At 39.2% G+C, this 17,013-nt stretch overlaps 1 protein-coding gene across 6 annotated transcripts in view; it reads left to right on the top strand.

The window, feature by feature from the left end:
* Positions 1–920: 920 nt before the first annotated feature.
* Positions 921–17,013, top strand: part of PLEKHG7 (pleckstrin homology and RhoGEF domain containing G7) — a 33,847-nt gene continuing 17,754 nt past the window's right edge. For 2 of the 6 annotated variants that reach the window (XM_063396345.1, XM_063396346.1), the window contains exons 1-8: positions 921–1,088; positions 2,734–3,470; positions 4,647–4,669; positions 9,963–10,090; positions 11,361–11,401; positions 13,239–13,334; positions 14,363–14,512; positions 16,421–16,516. In XM_063396345.1, coding sequence (XP_063252415.1) covers positions 2,736–3,470; positions 4,647–4,669; positions 9,963–10,090; positions 11,361–11,401; positions 13,239–13,334; positions 14,363–14,512; positions 16,421–16,516 — 1,269 coding nt within the window. In that variant the 5' untranslated portion in view covers positions 921–1,088; positions 2,734–2,735. The remainder of the gene's footprint in view (positions 1,089–2,733; positions 3,471–4,646; positions 4,670–9,962; positions 10,091–11,360; positions 11,402–13,238; positions 13,335–14,362; positions 14,513–16,420; positions 16,517–17,013) is intronic. The other 4 variants (XM_063396342.1, XM_063396341.1, XM_063396343.1 and 1 more) reach the window with 3 other exon arrangements.

Below are 17,013 nucleotides of genomic sequence, written 5' to 3'. Positions count from 1 at the left end.
AGCAAGCACTATCAATTATCAGACCGAGTGAGCACATTGCTTTTTCCCAGAAACCAAACTGGGTAAATATTAAAAAAATGATGTAACACTGCCATGGTTTTGCAAATGAAGTCTTTGAGTTTGTTTTCTCACTCCTTTCTCTCAGAATAATCTTCCCTCAATCCACAGTCACATCCAATGCTACCCAAAATCAAAGGCACTTACACCAGTTTAGGAGTATCTTGATTTGGTTTGTGGATGAATTTTGGCAAAAAATCCTTTACAGTAAATGAAAGCATGGTACTGCAAAGGTTGTCTGCATTTGCAAGCAAGCATTTTCAAGTTCATTTAGCCCTCTGAAAATGTGTCTTAACTACACAACAGAGTTGAACATTTGTAGACGTTAGTGCTTCCTCACAAGTTATCTATCAAATGAACCGTCTTTCCCCAGGTTTCACTTTCAACTCCTCCAACCAAAGAACACCTTAATCAGTTCTGGTATTTTCCAATCAGTTCTACAACACAACAGAAAAATAAATTGTCAATGTTTGGATGAATTCTCAAATATTCTGGTACTAAAATCTGTGTTCAAAATTACTTAACTACTTAGCACACCTGTTAAAATTCAAAACTAAACATAAATAATATAAACAAGGTGTTTACCACTATTACACTTCCCTAAGAGATGAACAATGCGTAGTTACATCCAGCTGAATGAATCAAGACAAGAGAGGGGGAAAAAAAAACATTGTTGGAGGAGTGGAAGCATTTAATCTGGTCTTGCAAATTATTATATGCTTGTATGAGATCTGTCTTCCCAAATTTTCTCAATGTGGAAAGTCCACAAATATAAAAGGCATGAAATTTACTCCAATGTAGGGATCACATTACCTTTTGTTAAGGGGCATTGATCCTGAAGCCACTTCCGTCTGACCTGATAAACAAATCCCCTAGAAACAAAGCTACAAGAAAAAGCTTGTTCCCTACACCGGCGTTCAGCAAGGAAGCTGTAAGAGAGAAAATGCTACTGTTAAGACTAGCATCAGTTAATCAAGGACTTGTTGAAAATTTGATTTAAAAGGATGTGGCAAATTCAATTTGCTATCTTGGTAAGTTTGATCATATAATTTTTCTGCATCTGTGTGGTGTATTTCTGCGCTTTTTTAAACAGTGTATTTTCTTTAGAAATACTTTGCTTCTGAGAGGTTTTACTCATGAAAGTAACATAGAAATATCCAAAAAGAAATATGTCAATTTTTACTTCTTTGGAAAAAAGCTTGCTAAACTGAAAAGCAAAAAACAGTCCTGTTTTTAATATAAGACTTCTATGAAAAGATATCTCTAAACTTTTCCACTTCTTGAACAGATCACTATTCACATGAATATCTGGAACCTGCATGCCAAGTTAGAAAATTCTGCTTGGAGAAGAGAGGATTACAAAAAAATAATAAAAATAATTTTTAAAAAACCAATGAGAATGCCTGACCAAAAAAACAATCAATGAGACATGACTACAAGTCAGGTATATGACAAAAATAAAACTCTTGAAATATTAAAAAGCAATAATAGCAAATCTCAGAGCAATGGTATGCAATATCCTCATTCAAAAGGGGAAAATAGAGGTAATTTCTCTTTATCATTCTGCAATATATTAAATAAGATTTTAGTAAGCATATGTGTTAATTTGTTCTTACCCCTTAAAGAGAAATTAATGGATGTGGCTGTATATTCATGGCTATTCTCTACAGTTTTGAAAGAAGCCATTTCTATCAATAAGATATGCTTTTCTCTCTGCAAGAATCTGAATTATCTTCTGAAGGTTTTGGAAGAAGCTATACTTTGAACTGGCAAACTTGATAAATCATTTCTAATCACTTTGTAAATCAATCTGATGGAACTATATAATTAATTTTTAAAAATATATTCAATGTGTGATATTTAATAATTCAAGAAAGAAGTCAACATAGGTTTGAATAAACCAATTCTAATAAATTACAGTTCCCCAAATAAGATAGAAATCATGAACAGATTTAAATTCCTATTAAAGGAAAGAATCTGAATTAAAGAGGTTGAATTCATAATCTTCATTACCACTTCAAATGTCAGTCCAGTTTTAGAGAGACTAAACATCAAAATACATTAAAACAAAGCTTCAGGAATCAAAAAACTTCAGACTATTTACTGATTAACCAACAGAGAAGTTACTAATATAAATATTTTTTTCATTATTTGGTTACAACATATACATCATGTTTACTACAGAGTACATTTAGGCTGAAAAAGCAAGAATGATGAGACATACCTTACCTAAGTGTTAAATTTGTATTTGCTTAAGAATTCAGCAAGAAATTAGTATTTTTACACAAAGAATTTTGCAACAAGTCCTGAGAGCAAGTGACTTCATTTTTATCCCACCTACAGCAGTGCTACAATCTCATTTATCGATGGGGAAGTGGCAAGCAGAAATCAGATAAGCAGAGTTTCTAAACACAGTTACTCTTTACCATCTAATTAGTTGTACTGACACTGCTGGCACAGTCAAACTTAGCAGCTGTTTAAATAGTTTGCCAAAATTGGGTCCCTAACCTGTTGAAACCTGCATTTAAGCAGGATTCAATGCAAAGATAATTGTTTCTCTACTAGTGCACATATCTGTCTTGTTCTGTTTGGATATTTTTTTCTATTTGCACATTTTCCCATTTGCAAAATTCATAAGGCAAGTTTGTAAGAACTGTTTCTGATCATGTTTCCTAGGTATGCATAGATATAAATCTTCATGCTGCAAATTAAGAATGCAACAACCAAGGTTTGACAATTCTTCAGACCTGGTCAAAGAAACCAATGTGGAGCCCCTGGACAGGGAAGCTGATCTCCATAATGAAAATGCTTCTTTGTCTGAAAGCAGCATCCCAGAAGATGTCTTCGGTTCCTCTGAAATGCAGACAGTACCAGTTTGTACAGACACCACCTTGCCTCCAGGGGACTACATTCTCAGAGGAGGTTACACGGAGTCTTCACTTCTGAGGCTTCCTACAGAGGAGGGCACTGGGACCCACCATGCGCCTTTCCACTTCAACCGCCATGCTCGGGCCAGAATTTCCACTTCTCCAACTTTAAGGCGTCTAAGGATGGCCTCTGCCTCACAAGTGCTGTCATTTCAGGACTGTTCTGACACAGCTCAGCTGGGGAATCAAAAGGAATACACCAGCTCTCTCCACCACATTTGTAAGAGTCCACCTCGGTGCATCACAGTTTCTTCATTGTTGCTGCCTTCTTGTGTCCATGAAAAATTATTGTCATCCAAAGCCAAGGCTGAGAGAACTATAGCAGTTCCAGAGTCTGACCTACCCAAATCAAAGCTTCCAAGCCAAGAGGATCCTCTCAGCAATGGCAGTCCCAATGAGCCACCCAGAAACCCTTGGAAATCCAGCTCTGCTACACTTCCAACGAGACTCCCGTGCCCAAACCCTCCCCTTTGGGCGGGGCTCCAGGTAAGAGGAATAGGAGGATGCAACCTCTTTTTCAGTCTTTCATATTGAGTGCTGGTCCCTCATGGGCCAGTGCACAAATAAAACCCCAGTTCTTAACCTGAACTGCAAGTTGGGCCATCCTTTAAAACAGCAGACCGACTTCTACACTTAACAGGAAAGGAGATTTTTCTTTCCAAATTAGTAAGAGACAGCAGTTCCAGCCCTGTCCCCTGGTCACCACGTTAGCTTAGTCCACTCCTGTGCACGGCCACTCCTTCCCACCTCTGTCCATTCACCCTGGTGGGCCAGTACAACTGTTGGTGGGGATATGGAAGAACAAGACTAAGTAATTTATGCTGTTAAGGATCGAGTTTTAGAAGACTATTTTCTTTCAACCCACTCTTTAACCCTTAAGCAGGATTATTTCTAAGACAGGGAAGTTCTCTATTCTGTTTTACTGAATGGCATTACTAACCCCAGTAAAACCAAGAATTAAGTTGCTTGAGTCAAATTTAAGGTGTGCTACTACCAAAGGAGGGGGTATCGTTCCCTTTATTTATTTCCACTTATCTAGCTCTGCCACTCACTGGCATTCCTCCCCCTGCTCTTTATGTCCAGCTCCATAAACAAAGAAGTAATTGTGCAATCTCTTCTGAAAAAGAAGAAACCCTGGTCCAGTGAGTGTCAGCATCAGTAAAGAGAAATAAGCAAGGGAGGAGCAAATCCTGCATCTTTCAAGGGAAGCAAACTACAGTTCAGCTCTCCACAAGGACGAAAGGAGAGGCTTTTTGTACAAGCCAGGTTTGCTGCTAGATCAGTCTCAAAGACCCTCCACTGTGTCCAGAGGCAGTTAAATTCACACACACTTGATTCTGTCCTTATGCCAGCCGCCTTCACACACATTTTACTGAGGGTGGATGGTGTCAAATAGGTGTAGAATTCTTCACTAGCTGGTTAGCTTTGCACTACAAACCAAAAGCTGTTTTCCTTCTTCCCCCACTACCTTCAAATACAGAAAACATTCTGGATATCAAATGAGTTCTCCTTGCTCCACAACAGTGAAATTAATTGGCCTATGCTCAAGCCTATTACACTATTATTGCATTTCCCTTTACAAAGGAGTTATTTTCTCACAAAAAAGCAGATTGTTTGCTTGCTTTCTGACCAAGTAACTAAGAATATCTTACTTTCTTTCAGGAGAGTGGACTGCCCATGCAAAGGTATGCACACATTTATTTTATCTGATTCTAAGCTTGAGTCCCCTACATTTTTAATGCATTTGCTTCACTCTAAGACAAAAATGAACATTGAGTCATGTATATATAACTCAACCTTAATTTGCAGATTTGCTGTCACCAGCTCACTAAACTTTTTAATGAGATTTTCTTTCAAAGGTGGCCCTCTCCCTAGCACGTTTGGCTACATTTCACACAATATTTCATCCAGATCATCGGGAAGCTTTGTACTAGGAATTAACTGCAAAAAGGTCCAGTTGTTTGGCTTAGCAGTGTCAAATTTCAGCTTGAAGAATGTGAAATATCTCATAATCTTGAGTGACATTCTTCAAAAGTTTGTGGAAGGGAAAAGGGAGCAAAGGAGCTAGCAGAACAGCTCAATATTGTTCTGATAGATGAGCAGAGAAGATCTAGGATTGCTGTTGGAGAAGGGGATTGTTAATCCTTCAAACTAAGAAGAGTACATATAACATATGGATTTTATCAGTTAATGCAGACAAGATAAAGTGTTGCATACCACAGGCCTGTGCCATGAATTATGTCAAGGTCTTCTAAACAATTATCAGAAAGTAGAAGTTCTATTAGAAATTATTTTGATTAAGATTGTTTTGTTCTTTAAGATGTTCAAATGTTTACAGAAGGGAAGAAAAGTTTAATTTTCTCCCCATACAACGAGGAAGCAGGCAATAGTACCTCCATTAATAACCACCCCTGTCACTGATGGAGTAGTGCTCACTTTACTGCATGGTCCCCTCATGGTTAGGACTGGGTGGTTTGGAGCAGACTGACATAGCCTAAGAGTCCTTGCATAATGCAGTTCCCTAGATGAAATTCAAGAGATGTGTGCATGCATTTGAAATTACATGTTCACTGTAGAAGAGGCCTCCTAGATGTTCTGAACTGTTGCAATTTCCAACTCACTATTTAGCATTTTGAATTTACAATGGAGATGGAGAGAGAAGGTGAGGGAAAGATCTTTTCGTGTGGATGTGAAAAGAAGTGATCTGTGCCTTTTGTGGGAAGAATCTGCTCTGATCCAACTCAAAACAGGAATACACAAACATATCTCACTGTCAGAGTGAAGATTTTCATGATCTGTAACAAACTTCAGGGGAGAAATTGAAGATACTGAACGCAGATGGTTGAACAGGAGAACACTGAACATTTAGTGTACACACCTTCTCTTGGTGCTGCTTGCCTATAGTGGCTTCAAGAGGGAAGTAACTATATGCCAGCTAGGCTATTGGCTTTGGACTTCTATCCAGACACCTTTTAAAATCAAGAAATCACAACCCAAGGAAACAGTCCAAGATTTTTTCCATGGGCACCAGCAGGAAAGATTGTCAAAAGGTGGTTGGGATGATGTATTATGAATTCTATCTAGACAAATATTAGAATGTGCCAAAATATATTCCAAAAATGCATTAGTTTCTGCTTTAAATATTTTTTGTCAAATTTTATTTGGTCCAAGGTCTGGGTTAAGCCTGTCTTCATCTCCTCCTTTATTAAGATCATTAGTCTAACTCCTTAACAGCTAATCCCTTCTTATCACAGCCAGCTGACTGTTGACGTGTCAGATTATTCTGTCCATCTAGAAGTACATTAGGACTTCTCCAAGACTGACTCACATATCGTCCTGGGCAAAATCATACCTCTGTCATTCAGTTTTAATGCACATCTACCTGCTCCCAAGCTGTACTTTCAAAAAACCTCCTTAATTCACTTATTTTAAACAGCCTTCCCCCACACAGAGCTCAGTCAAGAATGCCAGCACATCCCTGTCAGCATGGTAACTTGGTGAACTGATGCTGTTTATAAAGAAACATCCAAAATAAAGAAACAAAAAGGGCAAGAAGGGCAACACAGACAGAGAGAAGAGAGAAGGTGAGATGCTAAACCAACACTGCCATGAAAGAAAACATTGATAAAACAAAACCTCAAGTTTACTCTGATCTCCTCTTTTCCTTGCACCGTTCAGCATTATCAGAGACTGGGTGGAAAACAGCATTGCACTATTTCCTACAGCAAATCAGCTAATGAAGAGCCTTCACAGTAACTGCCAAGACAGTTCATATTCAATGCCTTGAGGGAGCTGGCTCATCTATCTTGAAGTACCCCCTCTTTTAATGTCTCACACAGCTGTGAAGTGTCACAATGTCACACAATCAGAGTGGGTAAGGTTAGGAAGGACCACAGTGGCTTGTCTATAACAACCTCTCTGCTCAAGTAGGGTCATCCTGGAGCACATTGCACAGCATGGCATCCATTATACTAAACCCAACTCCTTATGCAATCATATAAATATTTTACTCCTGACAATAGGTCATTTTCCATGGTAACTTTTTCAATCAGGGAGTCCAAACACCCTCCCTGAGTGGCTTAGGAAACAGTGTCACTGCCTGGCAGTTGTCTCAGTACTGTGACCACCCTATAAGATTTACCTTAGTAACATCTTCTGGTTTTTTTTTGTTTTGTTTTGTTTTTTGTTTGTTTGGGGTTTTTTTGTTTTGGTTTTTTTTGTTTTTGTTTTTGTTTTTGTTTTTGTTTTTGTTTTGTTTTGTTTTTCCCATCTATTGGATATTCCTTTAATATACCTGCTATTTAAGTAAGATGATCTAATATAGATGTCTGTTCCCTGGGATAGCTATCTAGTTAGGCTAAGATTAGGGACATGTGAAGATACTTCCTGTGCTTTACAAATAACTATATACACAGAATATTTATTTTGCCAGGCCGTGACCTGCTTCAATGTCTTTAATAATTTTCCATTTTGCCATGTAAATCCATGACATTATCATGTTTCAAAAAACAATTTGATTTTAAGAAGGAATTATTGCAAATTATATCTCCTCAGATGCCTGAGTTTGTCTCTAAAGCACAAGCACTTCTTTCATTCCATCACTGCAGTCCTCTACCCCAGTAAGTGAAACAAACAAAAAATTAAGAAAAAGGCAAAGCTACAGAGTCTCAAGGCATGAGACAATGTTAAAATATTGCAGACTTAAAACCTAGTAAATTCTACTACATAGCACTTAAATAATTTAATTTCTCCAGAAAAAACTACAGAAGCATCTGATATATCCAATACATCTACAGGCATCAGGCCAGGAAATCAAAGGTACTTGTGCTTCTGTCTCTGAAGTATGAGTACCTAATTTAGACGTGGAAGCCGTTAACCAGCCCAGGCTCATCAGACTGCAAAGGCATATACCTGCAGAAAGACACCCAAGTGATCTTGCCATGCCCCACATTTCACAGGCTTCTGCACCTCTGTGAAGAGCTTGTTTAGCCATACGAGTGCCTGAAGTTCAAGGCCTTTTTTGATCTGGGTAAATAATGTCATTTAACTCAGTTACAGTGACTCTGTGCTTCCATTATTAGTCTTCATAAGCCACTAGCCTGCAGCTTCGAATACATTGTGAAAATAATAGTAGGATAGAGGCTTTAAATATCAATAATATACTGGCAAAATTTTACTGTGAAGCCAACCTGAAATAAATCTCGTGAATTTCCTAGTACAGTAATAATACCTTTGGGGATTATCCTTGTACTATATTGCAGCACCTGACTTGTATAATAGCCCAGCTGCCTAAGAGATTGCATCATGGAATCACGAGAGGTTTCAGCGGCATCTTAACGTAATCATTACCAACACTGAAAATTTTCATTGGGTAGCACTCAGTGCATGTCTCAGGAAGGTACTTCTGAGAGGAGCACTTCTCTCCCTTGCACTGGTATTGGCTTGCAAACAGCCAAGAAGCAGACCTCCCACCCATTAAAGCTCTCAAACCACATACTGAGGGTTCAATTTCATGAGAAACCACAGAGTTTCACTGTGAGCCCTAAAGCCAAATAAATCAATCCTGTGTTCTCCATTCAGTAGGACTAGCAGAAAAACTTCGAAAGAACTCCTGCATTGCATACTGTAACCTCCTCAAGACATAGTTTTTAAGTCCTGATATGTCCATGGTTCAAGTCTTCAAGTCCCAAGCCTGGCCCTCCTGATAGCCTACAGACCTCTCTCTTGTTAGGAGCAGCTTTCATCCAGACCATCCAATTGTTTAGCTAAGGCAATTGCAAGCAGTGTCACCATCAGGTCATAAAAAAGGTATGATCTCCATGTCTTACTGTACATATCAAATCCCATTTCTCTACCTCAGAGCTCATCTGTCAGTTGATAAGCTGTCAAGTAACCTATTCATGCACTTAAAGGAAAAAATATACCTGCCAGGTTTCACACGAAGTGTGGCAAATGGCGAGATATTCACAGTAAGATAACTGCCTAGACAAAAAAAGATCTCACTAAGCATCAAGCTTAACTGACCAAAAATACCATGCACAATAAGGGGTGACTGAAAAATAGAATTTTTATATCTGTACATGTACTTTGTTCCTCCTCCCTCAGCTACTGAATTACTGACCCTTTTAGCCCTGATGCAGTATTCATGTATCAGTCAATTGAAGGCAACACAACAGCAGCTGCCGACAGCAGTCCCTCCAGAGCACATACTAACACAATTCATTAGGTATCAGCATTATTAGCAAAATACAAAGGGGTTTTTAATATGAGCCAACAGTTTCTGTATGTGAATGCAAGCAGCCTCTGGCACAAACACGCTGCTGGAGACAGAATGCCTGTGTCACTATTCTTAATGTGTATAGATCCTGGACAGTGTTCTCCATTAAGATCCACAATGGTTGGAAAGAGACATTTGTTTTCCATCAGTAGGGCCACAGAGTCATATTACATTCAAAATATTTGAAACAGCAGAAAAAAAATGCCAAAAATACTTAGAAAGAAAATAGCACAAACTAGCCAAAAGGATAAGTAATTTTTTAAAACCCAACATTTTAAGTGTTTCACTACTGTGCTTTCTTTTCTTGAAATCACCTGAGTTACAGGAAGGGTAAAAGTAACAAGTCACATGTCAGCTAAAAATAGTATTTATTTGCTCCTTTAAACTCCACTGCCAAAACATAGATTCTAAAATCCCCACTCACTTTTTGTCTAACCTCAGAAGAAACGGGGAATTTTCAATAATCAAATGCTCTAATTACTTATTATCTGAGGCAAGCCATGACCACAAAAACCTCAGTCTCAGCATCAAAGTGGAGTTGGAAAGACAATTAGGTATTTGCTGCCAGCCACTGAAGTTCCCTACCTGTTCTTTTCACACATTAAGTCACAGCTCCCGTGATTTGTTTTTTTAGCTGGTTCCCCTGCAGCAGCCAGGCCCCTCAGAGGACAGAGATGATGTGTTGTCGTTGCCCCTCACAGATCGGCCGAGCGCAGGCGCAGCTCCCTGGTAGTGACTCTGCCGGGCCTCGAGGTGTTCCCTGGAGACCTGCTGGTGTCGGACAGGGCCATGGACTACCTGCCCTGCTCATCCCTCCTGCTCAGCGCAGGTCAGACACACGGGGAGGGGGGTTGATCCTCTGAGCCCAGCAAAAGCCAGGACTGGAACATGGCACGTGTCAGGGGGGAGAGAGGATGTGTACAATGAGAGCGTGAGGTGGTGCAGCCTCTGTGGCGGATCCTGTTACCCCACACCAAAGGGGCTGCACTGACAATTTTAAAATGCCTTTCTTTTTCTTTCCTGTTTTTTCCACTACGTTTTACTGTTGAACACAAAATGCAAGTAGAGGAGAGGGTAGGACACAGACCACATTGCTCCTCCACAGACTGGAAGCAACCAAAGCCCAGGACAGGATCTCCATCTGGAAGCAGCTGACATACCATTTCCAACCTCCACAGCTTCAAGCAGAGGAAAAGCAGCCTATGCTGCCCTTTGTAGCAGTGTTCTGATCACAAGGGTTGCAAACCCAGCTCATGGCAAGAGGTTGCTCACAAGACATTCCAAAACTGAAATGCAGACCTGCAAGCAATTTCCACAGATCGTTATTGTAGAATACAGTATAGTGTGCAGTGTGATTGACAGTGTGATTGACAGAGATAAAAAGTTCTTCAAAAAGAAGTCAGCCAAGGTCACAACCAGCACTTTCATGACAGCAAATAAGCCAGCCATTTCCAGAATTGCCAAGAACTTCAAAATCCAGAAACACAAAGTTTTGACTGTGATTCCGTGTCACACACCCGAAGATGGGTGCCATATAAGAAAACCTTTTCCAGCTTCTTGCTGAACAGAGTTGTTCCTCACAAGTCACCAGTGAATTCCTAAATCTAAATCTCCAGCTTTTCCTCTGCCTCATCAAGGACCACAAATCACAGTCTGCCTCACTGTGTCAGCCCCATGACAGATCTGAGGCTTAGGGCTTGTAGGATTGTTTATTCACTGGAGATTTAAACACCTGCATAACTCCAAATTATCATAATGAGAAGGCATAGATTAATTCTTGCTTTAAAACATCTTCAAAAATTGGCTTGAGGTATGATGGTTTTCCCAGGTAAAGAATTGGCAATCACATAGTGATCACCTTCAACAAGTAGGAGCGTTTAGCATCATCCAAGATCAGACCACAGATGGTCATAATTCTTACTGGGAGGAACCCAAGCTTAATAGGTTTTAAGTCTGGTGCACAAACTACCTAAACTCAAGTATTAAATATGAGCCAAGTAGAGTATTGTCTATCAAGCTGCATATAAAAATAATATAAATAACAGTTTGCATTTTTACCTATTTGTTTCCTTACTGATAACATTTGTTTTACCCATTAGAGTCCAAAAAGTCAAGGTGGCCATTTGCCAAAAGAGGAGTCGTAAGTATTTTCATCATTTTATTTTTCCTTGCAATGACCTTGCCTTTTCCCACAACTAACCTGGGTAAGAATAGCTTCTTTACCTTCTTGCCCTTGGAGAAAGGCAGCCAGCAGGTGAGCTGAACAATCTCAGCCCTCCTTAGGATTGCTTGCATATTAATCTGCAATGAATTTTGGGTGGCTCCAGTGCAGCAGTGATGCACATGAAAACACAGTCAGTGCCACTGCTCCCCATCCCAGTAGGTGGTGGAAGGAGAGGTGTTCTTGGCACCAGGAGGAGAGGGTGGGCAATGAGAGCAGGGGCTCTATTCAGGGGTGGCAGCAGGCCCAGTGCATCTCCCTAGGTTAAGGTAGCACAAGGTGGACAAATCAGTTGCATCATTGCTTTGACCATCATGTATCCTTTTTTCTGCATGCCTTAGGGCTTTGGAGAATGTGATGAACTCCCACTCACATGGAAGGGATCTAAGCTTTACCCACAAAAGTAGCATCCCAGGACACTTTCTTAGGCCTTTCCTATCCTCATGGGTGCCCTCAATACTCACCAGTGAAAGCACAACTGAGGGAATTTCCTTGTCTAACACAACTCCATGTCTTTTCCATTAATGAAAACTTTCACTTACTAAAGTATCTGAATTTCCTTTCTGTGTACTGTTCAGCATTCAAAAAATTATTTACAAGTGTCTTGACAACTTTTTCTCCCTAAGCATGTAATTAAGAACAGTCCCTTCCCAGTATTTTTTGCACTTTATCAAATAATAGTTTGTGCATACAGAAGCAATTCAAGTATTCAGGTTAATATGTACAAGAATTCCCTCTTCATTTGATAGCAGTTTCATAGCATTTGAAGGAGCATAACCTAAACCTGAGGATTTTTAAATTCAGCAAAGTATTTTAAATCTGCAATAAAAAGCATTTGATATTTAGACAAAAGTGATTTCTAAGACTATTAAATGCCATAAAATTTAATTCATTAAGATTCATTTTCTGGTACACTGGTTCAGTGTGCGTATATATTAATTGCATTATTTTTTTCAGCTCCATGTAATCTATCTTTGCAAATTAGGAGCTGAACTTAAACCCTAAGTTTCAAATATTATAATCAAACACATATTTCAAAATCGGCTTGAGTTCAATGCCTAAAGTTCAGACAACAGAAATCCATGAAGTTGGAATATACTGTTCCAGAGAACAGATAAGACAAACACCTTATAAGTCTGTGCCCACAGCACTAAATTAGAGTTCATAAACAACGTTTAATTTTTTACAAGACCTGCATAAACAAAGTCAAAACAAAAGCATTTGTTTTTATTTCATGGTCCCTCACACAAATTCCTGCTGATCTTTTAGCTTTCTGAAAATTCATTTTACTACTCTGCAGATGACCAAGTGATCGTTTTCCATACATAGCTCAAAAAGCTAAAAAAAATAAATAAACACATGAATTTGTATACCTATGACAGGATTTCAACTATGAATCTGTTGTCCCCTATCTCTGACAGTGCTAAGGGAAGCAAAACATTTCATTAGTTCTGTTGTTCAAGGGTAGCCCATTGCCTATTGCCATACCAATGATTTGCCCTGTCAAAGATTTATGTACTATGTAAATAAGACCTTACACATCCAGACCTGAGACATTTACACACCCCACCCACAGCTACAAAGAAACCTGCCATCACTGTCTTGTCCACATGTAGAAGAGCCTGGAAATATAAAGAAATCACTTATTTAAGAGCAAACTCCTTATGGATTAGGGTAAGGCTACAGAGCTGGGTAAACTTCTTAACATTCTTTAAAACACTGTATGAATCAGGGGTGGTTTTTTGTCATTCAACAGGGTAAAGACAAACAGAAGCAAGCATCTGATCTGGAAAATTGTCTTTCAACTGTTAAGATCATAGACTGCTGCAGAGATGAATTTTTCTGCTTTAAGGTATCAAAATATTCAGTATACTGTGTCAAGGCTACTTAAGGATGGAAGGAGGAATTTTGTGTTCTTTATGCACTAACATTTTTCAGTTCATTAATCTGGGTATGAGATCTTTCTGTTAAATTAATGTGTAAGTATATAGTACATTTTTGTCTTTTGAAATGGAGGGGCAAGTAAGTAGGAAACAGAGGGTCAGAGTAGGTTAGCAAGGGCCCTCAAAAACATCTGGATTTTGCCAGGGTTCCAGACTGCCCTTAGATCAGGAAGGTACCACCTTCAGAAAAAGGTCTCAAGGCAACCCTCTCAGCAGCACCTACAGGTGTGGGGAAAGAAACTGCAGCATCAGAGAGAGGTCAAATGGGAAACAGCCACCCCCACTGCTGCATTCAGAGGCAGCCACATGGAGGTCAGTGCCAACACCAAGGTTTGGATGCAGAAAAGCTGCCACAGCCTGTCTGCCAGACAAAAAAGGCTTCTGGCCCCTAGCCACCTAACACCATCCCCTGCCCGAAGCAAACCCTGTGCTTCTCACAGCAGGCTGTTATCTGCAGCTCCCCACACACAGTTGCTGAGGGCTCCTGTCAGTGCCCAGCATATCTGTGGCCATCTGACTTTGGAGCAGTCCATAATGAGATAGTGGCCACCTTAGGACTAACCAAAACAATTTCCAAATTACTATAAAGACCTTAGCCTTTGGTGCCTTGATTTTATCATCCAGAAAATAAGAACCAGCCAAGAGCAGCACAAGAGATCAGATTCCTTAGCATTTGCAAGCTGCCCGCTAATTTTTGATACAACATACCTAAACATAGACTATCATATTGTGTTGCCTTCAAATTCAGTGTGTTTATATTGTAAGTATTTTAGAGGAAGATGGCAGGTGTTAAAATATTTTAAAAGAACTTTCAGAAGAAAAATCACTAATATTGGTGGATGAGATTTACACCATAAATAGGACATAGATTCTTTTCATAAGGTCTGAAGCAGCTGATGCAACAATTGGTTGTTTTTCTTTCTTCTTCAATCAATAGAGTAAATCTTGGCATGAATTTATGAGTGAGCAACAGACTGAGCAGAAAGATGTCAACAAGCGGTTAGAAGTGAAAAAAGAAGCAGCAGTGTGGGAACTTTTCACAAGTGAATGCACTTACTTTCTGGATCATTTGCTGGTTCTCAAGATGGTAACGTCAGATTTCACTTCGCAAAAATATTGAAACATTATTTGTTCTGCTGTGATGGACAGAAAGCCATCTGAAACCTCTCATTAGAGGTCTGTGGGGGAATGAATACCTGGTTTTTCCTCCCACCTTGCCTGCTCATCCTGTTTCCATAGCTCCCTTTTCTGTCTTTATGATGGTATCTCTTCTTCTACGTATAGAAGATGTCTCTTATTCCAGGATATTCAACTGATATTCCATTAGTCCTCTTACAAACACTGTACTGAAACCATGCTCCAACTGGTAATTTCCATACGGGACTATTGCAATAGCTAACGTTGCTAGTGTGCAACATTATATTTGTCATTTAATTTCATATAGAGCTGTGGTTAGATTATCCTGACTGGAGCATGAAAAGCTCAGAATTCAGCAAACCTGTGGTTTTAATGTTACATGAAAACAAGTATACTAAAAACAACTCCTCTCACAAAAACTCTATATTACCTCCAGTACAGTGAATTTTATGAGCTTGAAATATGGACAGGAATATTACACACTGTTACAAGAACAGCTGCACTATTTATATTCACCACCCATCAAAAGTTAATGCATCCATTTAAAAGGATGGACGCTTCCATAAACATTTTCTTCTCATTTTTGTCTTACTCAGCACAGACAATTTCTGATTTTTTTAAGTCAAAGAAAAGGTATTTGTGAAACATTTTCCATGTTGCTGAAAAGTTAGCCTGGACAGCCCAAAAACTACCATAAAGTAAAGAAAATAAACAGAGGAGTAAGCTGAATTCCTCCTTGGTGGGGCAGAACAGGAAGGGACAGGAAAGAGGATGACAGGAAAGGTTACTGGTTCAAGGGAGGAGAAGAGCATCCTTCTTTCTATACAGTTTGCTTAGAAATCTGAAAAGTTTAAAAGGTGGTGAATGATGAATGATGATAACAGCAGGCACACAGGCTCCTTGTGAGTCTGATACAGAAACATATAGATGAGCCTTAGCCAGTCCTGCATGGCCCATGAATGGTGAACTGTTCAGTCCATGCCAGCTTCCAAAACTCTCCCACTAAAGAAAGAACACGTTGCATTTGAGTAATAAGTTTTAAAGATACCTGGTTACTTCCAAGTACAGAAATATTCCACTGATTTTAATGAATCTCCACAGGGAGCTTTAAGACCACATAAATCCACCATAAATGTATGCTCTCAGTTAACCGGGTCATGGTAACTAAAGAATTCCACAAGGCTAAGCAAACACTCTCACTAGCTATTCAGTCTTGGCACCTGGGTCACAGGTATTTTCATAATGCTTTATACACATAAACAAAATCTACTCAGTAACCTATCAATTTTAAGCCCTTTTCAGATTTAGGTCAGATTTGGTATATCTCAATCAGCTTAAAAAATACAAAATCTTAAACAGTGAATAAATTCATAAAACAATACAAAGAGATGAAAAACCTCCACAGGGCCTCTACTTACCTTAATCCAAGAATATCTTTTTTCACATAGTAATGCTAAATAATTTAGATAGCAGCAGATGCATGGGGTAGGAAGGAAAGCATTTAGAAAGGTCATAGAAATCTGAAACTGTGACTGTGATGTTACTAAGTCCTTCACACAGGGATCTGCAGGAGGCTCATTTGCCCTTCTTCTGCTCAGGGGCACAGCAGGGACACAGCTGCCTCCATGGTAACCACAGAGAAACCCCAGAGACATCACTCATACCCTCTTTGGCACAAAATCCAAAATTTAACCTTCAGGCAGATCAGGAAATTTTTCTGACAATGCCATCTTCTGCCCTCCCTAAACCAAATGATCCTTTCAGATGAATTTCAGTAAAAATGTTATTTTCAGGGAAAAATAAGATTTATTGAATTGTCACAAACAGTAATTAACTTGGATTTCTTCTGGTTTTAAAGATATTTATGAACACTCTAAAATACCTCCAGAGTAATGAGTTTCTCATGGATGTGGATTTGTGGAGACTTTTTGCAAACTTAGAGGAGTTAAACAAGGTGGGTAGAAAAAGAGAAGTGTTACTCAGATCAGAAATCAATAAGCCCAATAAAAGAAGACAACAACCCAAAAGCTTCTATTTCATTTCAATGCTCACATTTAGAACTTTGTTCATATAATCCATCTTCTCTTCTTCTCTCTGTGGGATTTCAGTGAGAGTCAAATATCACCAGTGCAAACCATTCTGTTGTATCTCCAGCCAAAGATACGTGGCATTTTAAACAAGGGGGAGAGCTCATTTAGCTGTTGTTTCTGAAGTAAACAAAAGTTTCAGAGTAATTCTCATAAGCAGAAACCTTTTAAAAGGATTTGTGGAAATTACAACACAATTCTTACAGCAAAACAGTAAGCATGACAAAATGACTACGTAACAAGTCCTCTTTTGCAAACAGATGGGCACAAAGACTTTGCTGTCTGTTATGCCACTCCAATAGAGTAAGTTAAAACAAAATGCTGACTCCCTCTCTCCAGCTGAGATTTCCCTTGGCATGTAAGG

This window comes from Prinia subflava, chromosome 4 (assembly GCF_021018805.1).
Source record: "Prinia subflava isolate CZ2003 ecotype Zambia chromosome 4, Cam_Psub_1.2, whole genome shotgun sequence".
Classification (NCBI taxonomy): Eukaryota; Metazoa; Chordata; class Aves; order Passeriformes; family Cisticolidae; genus Prinia; species Prinia subflava.
This window is presented reverse-complemented; position numbering and strand designations above follow the sequence as displayed.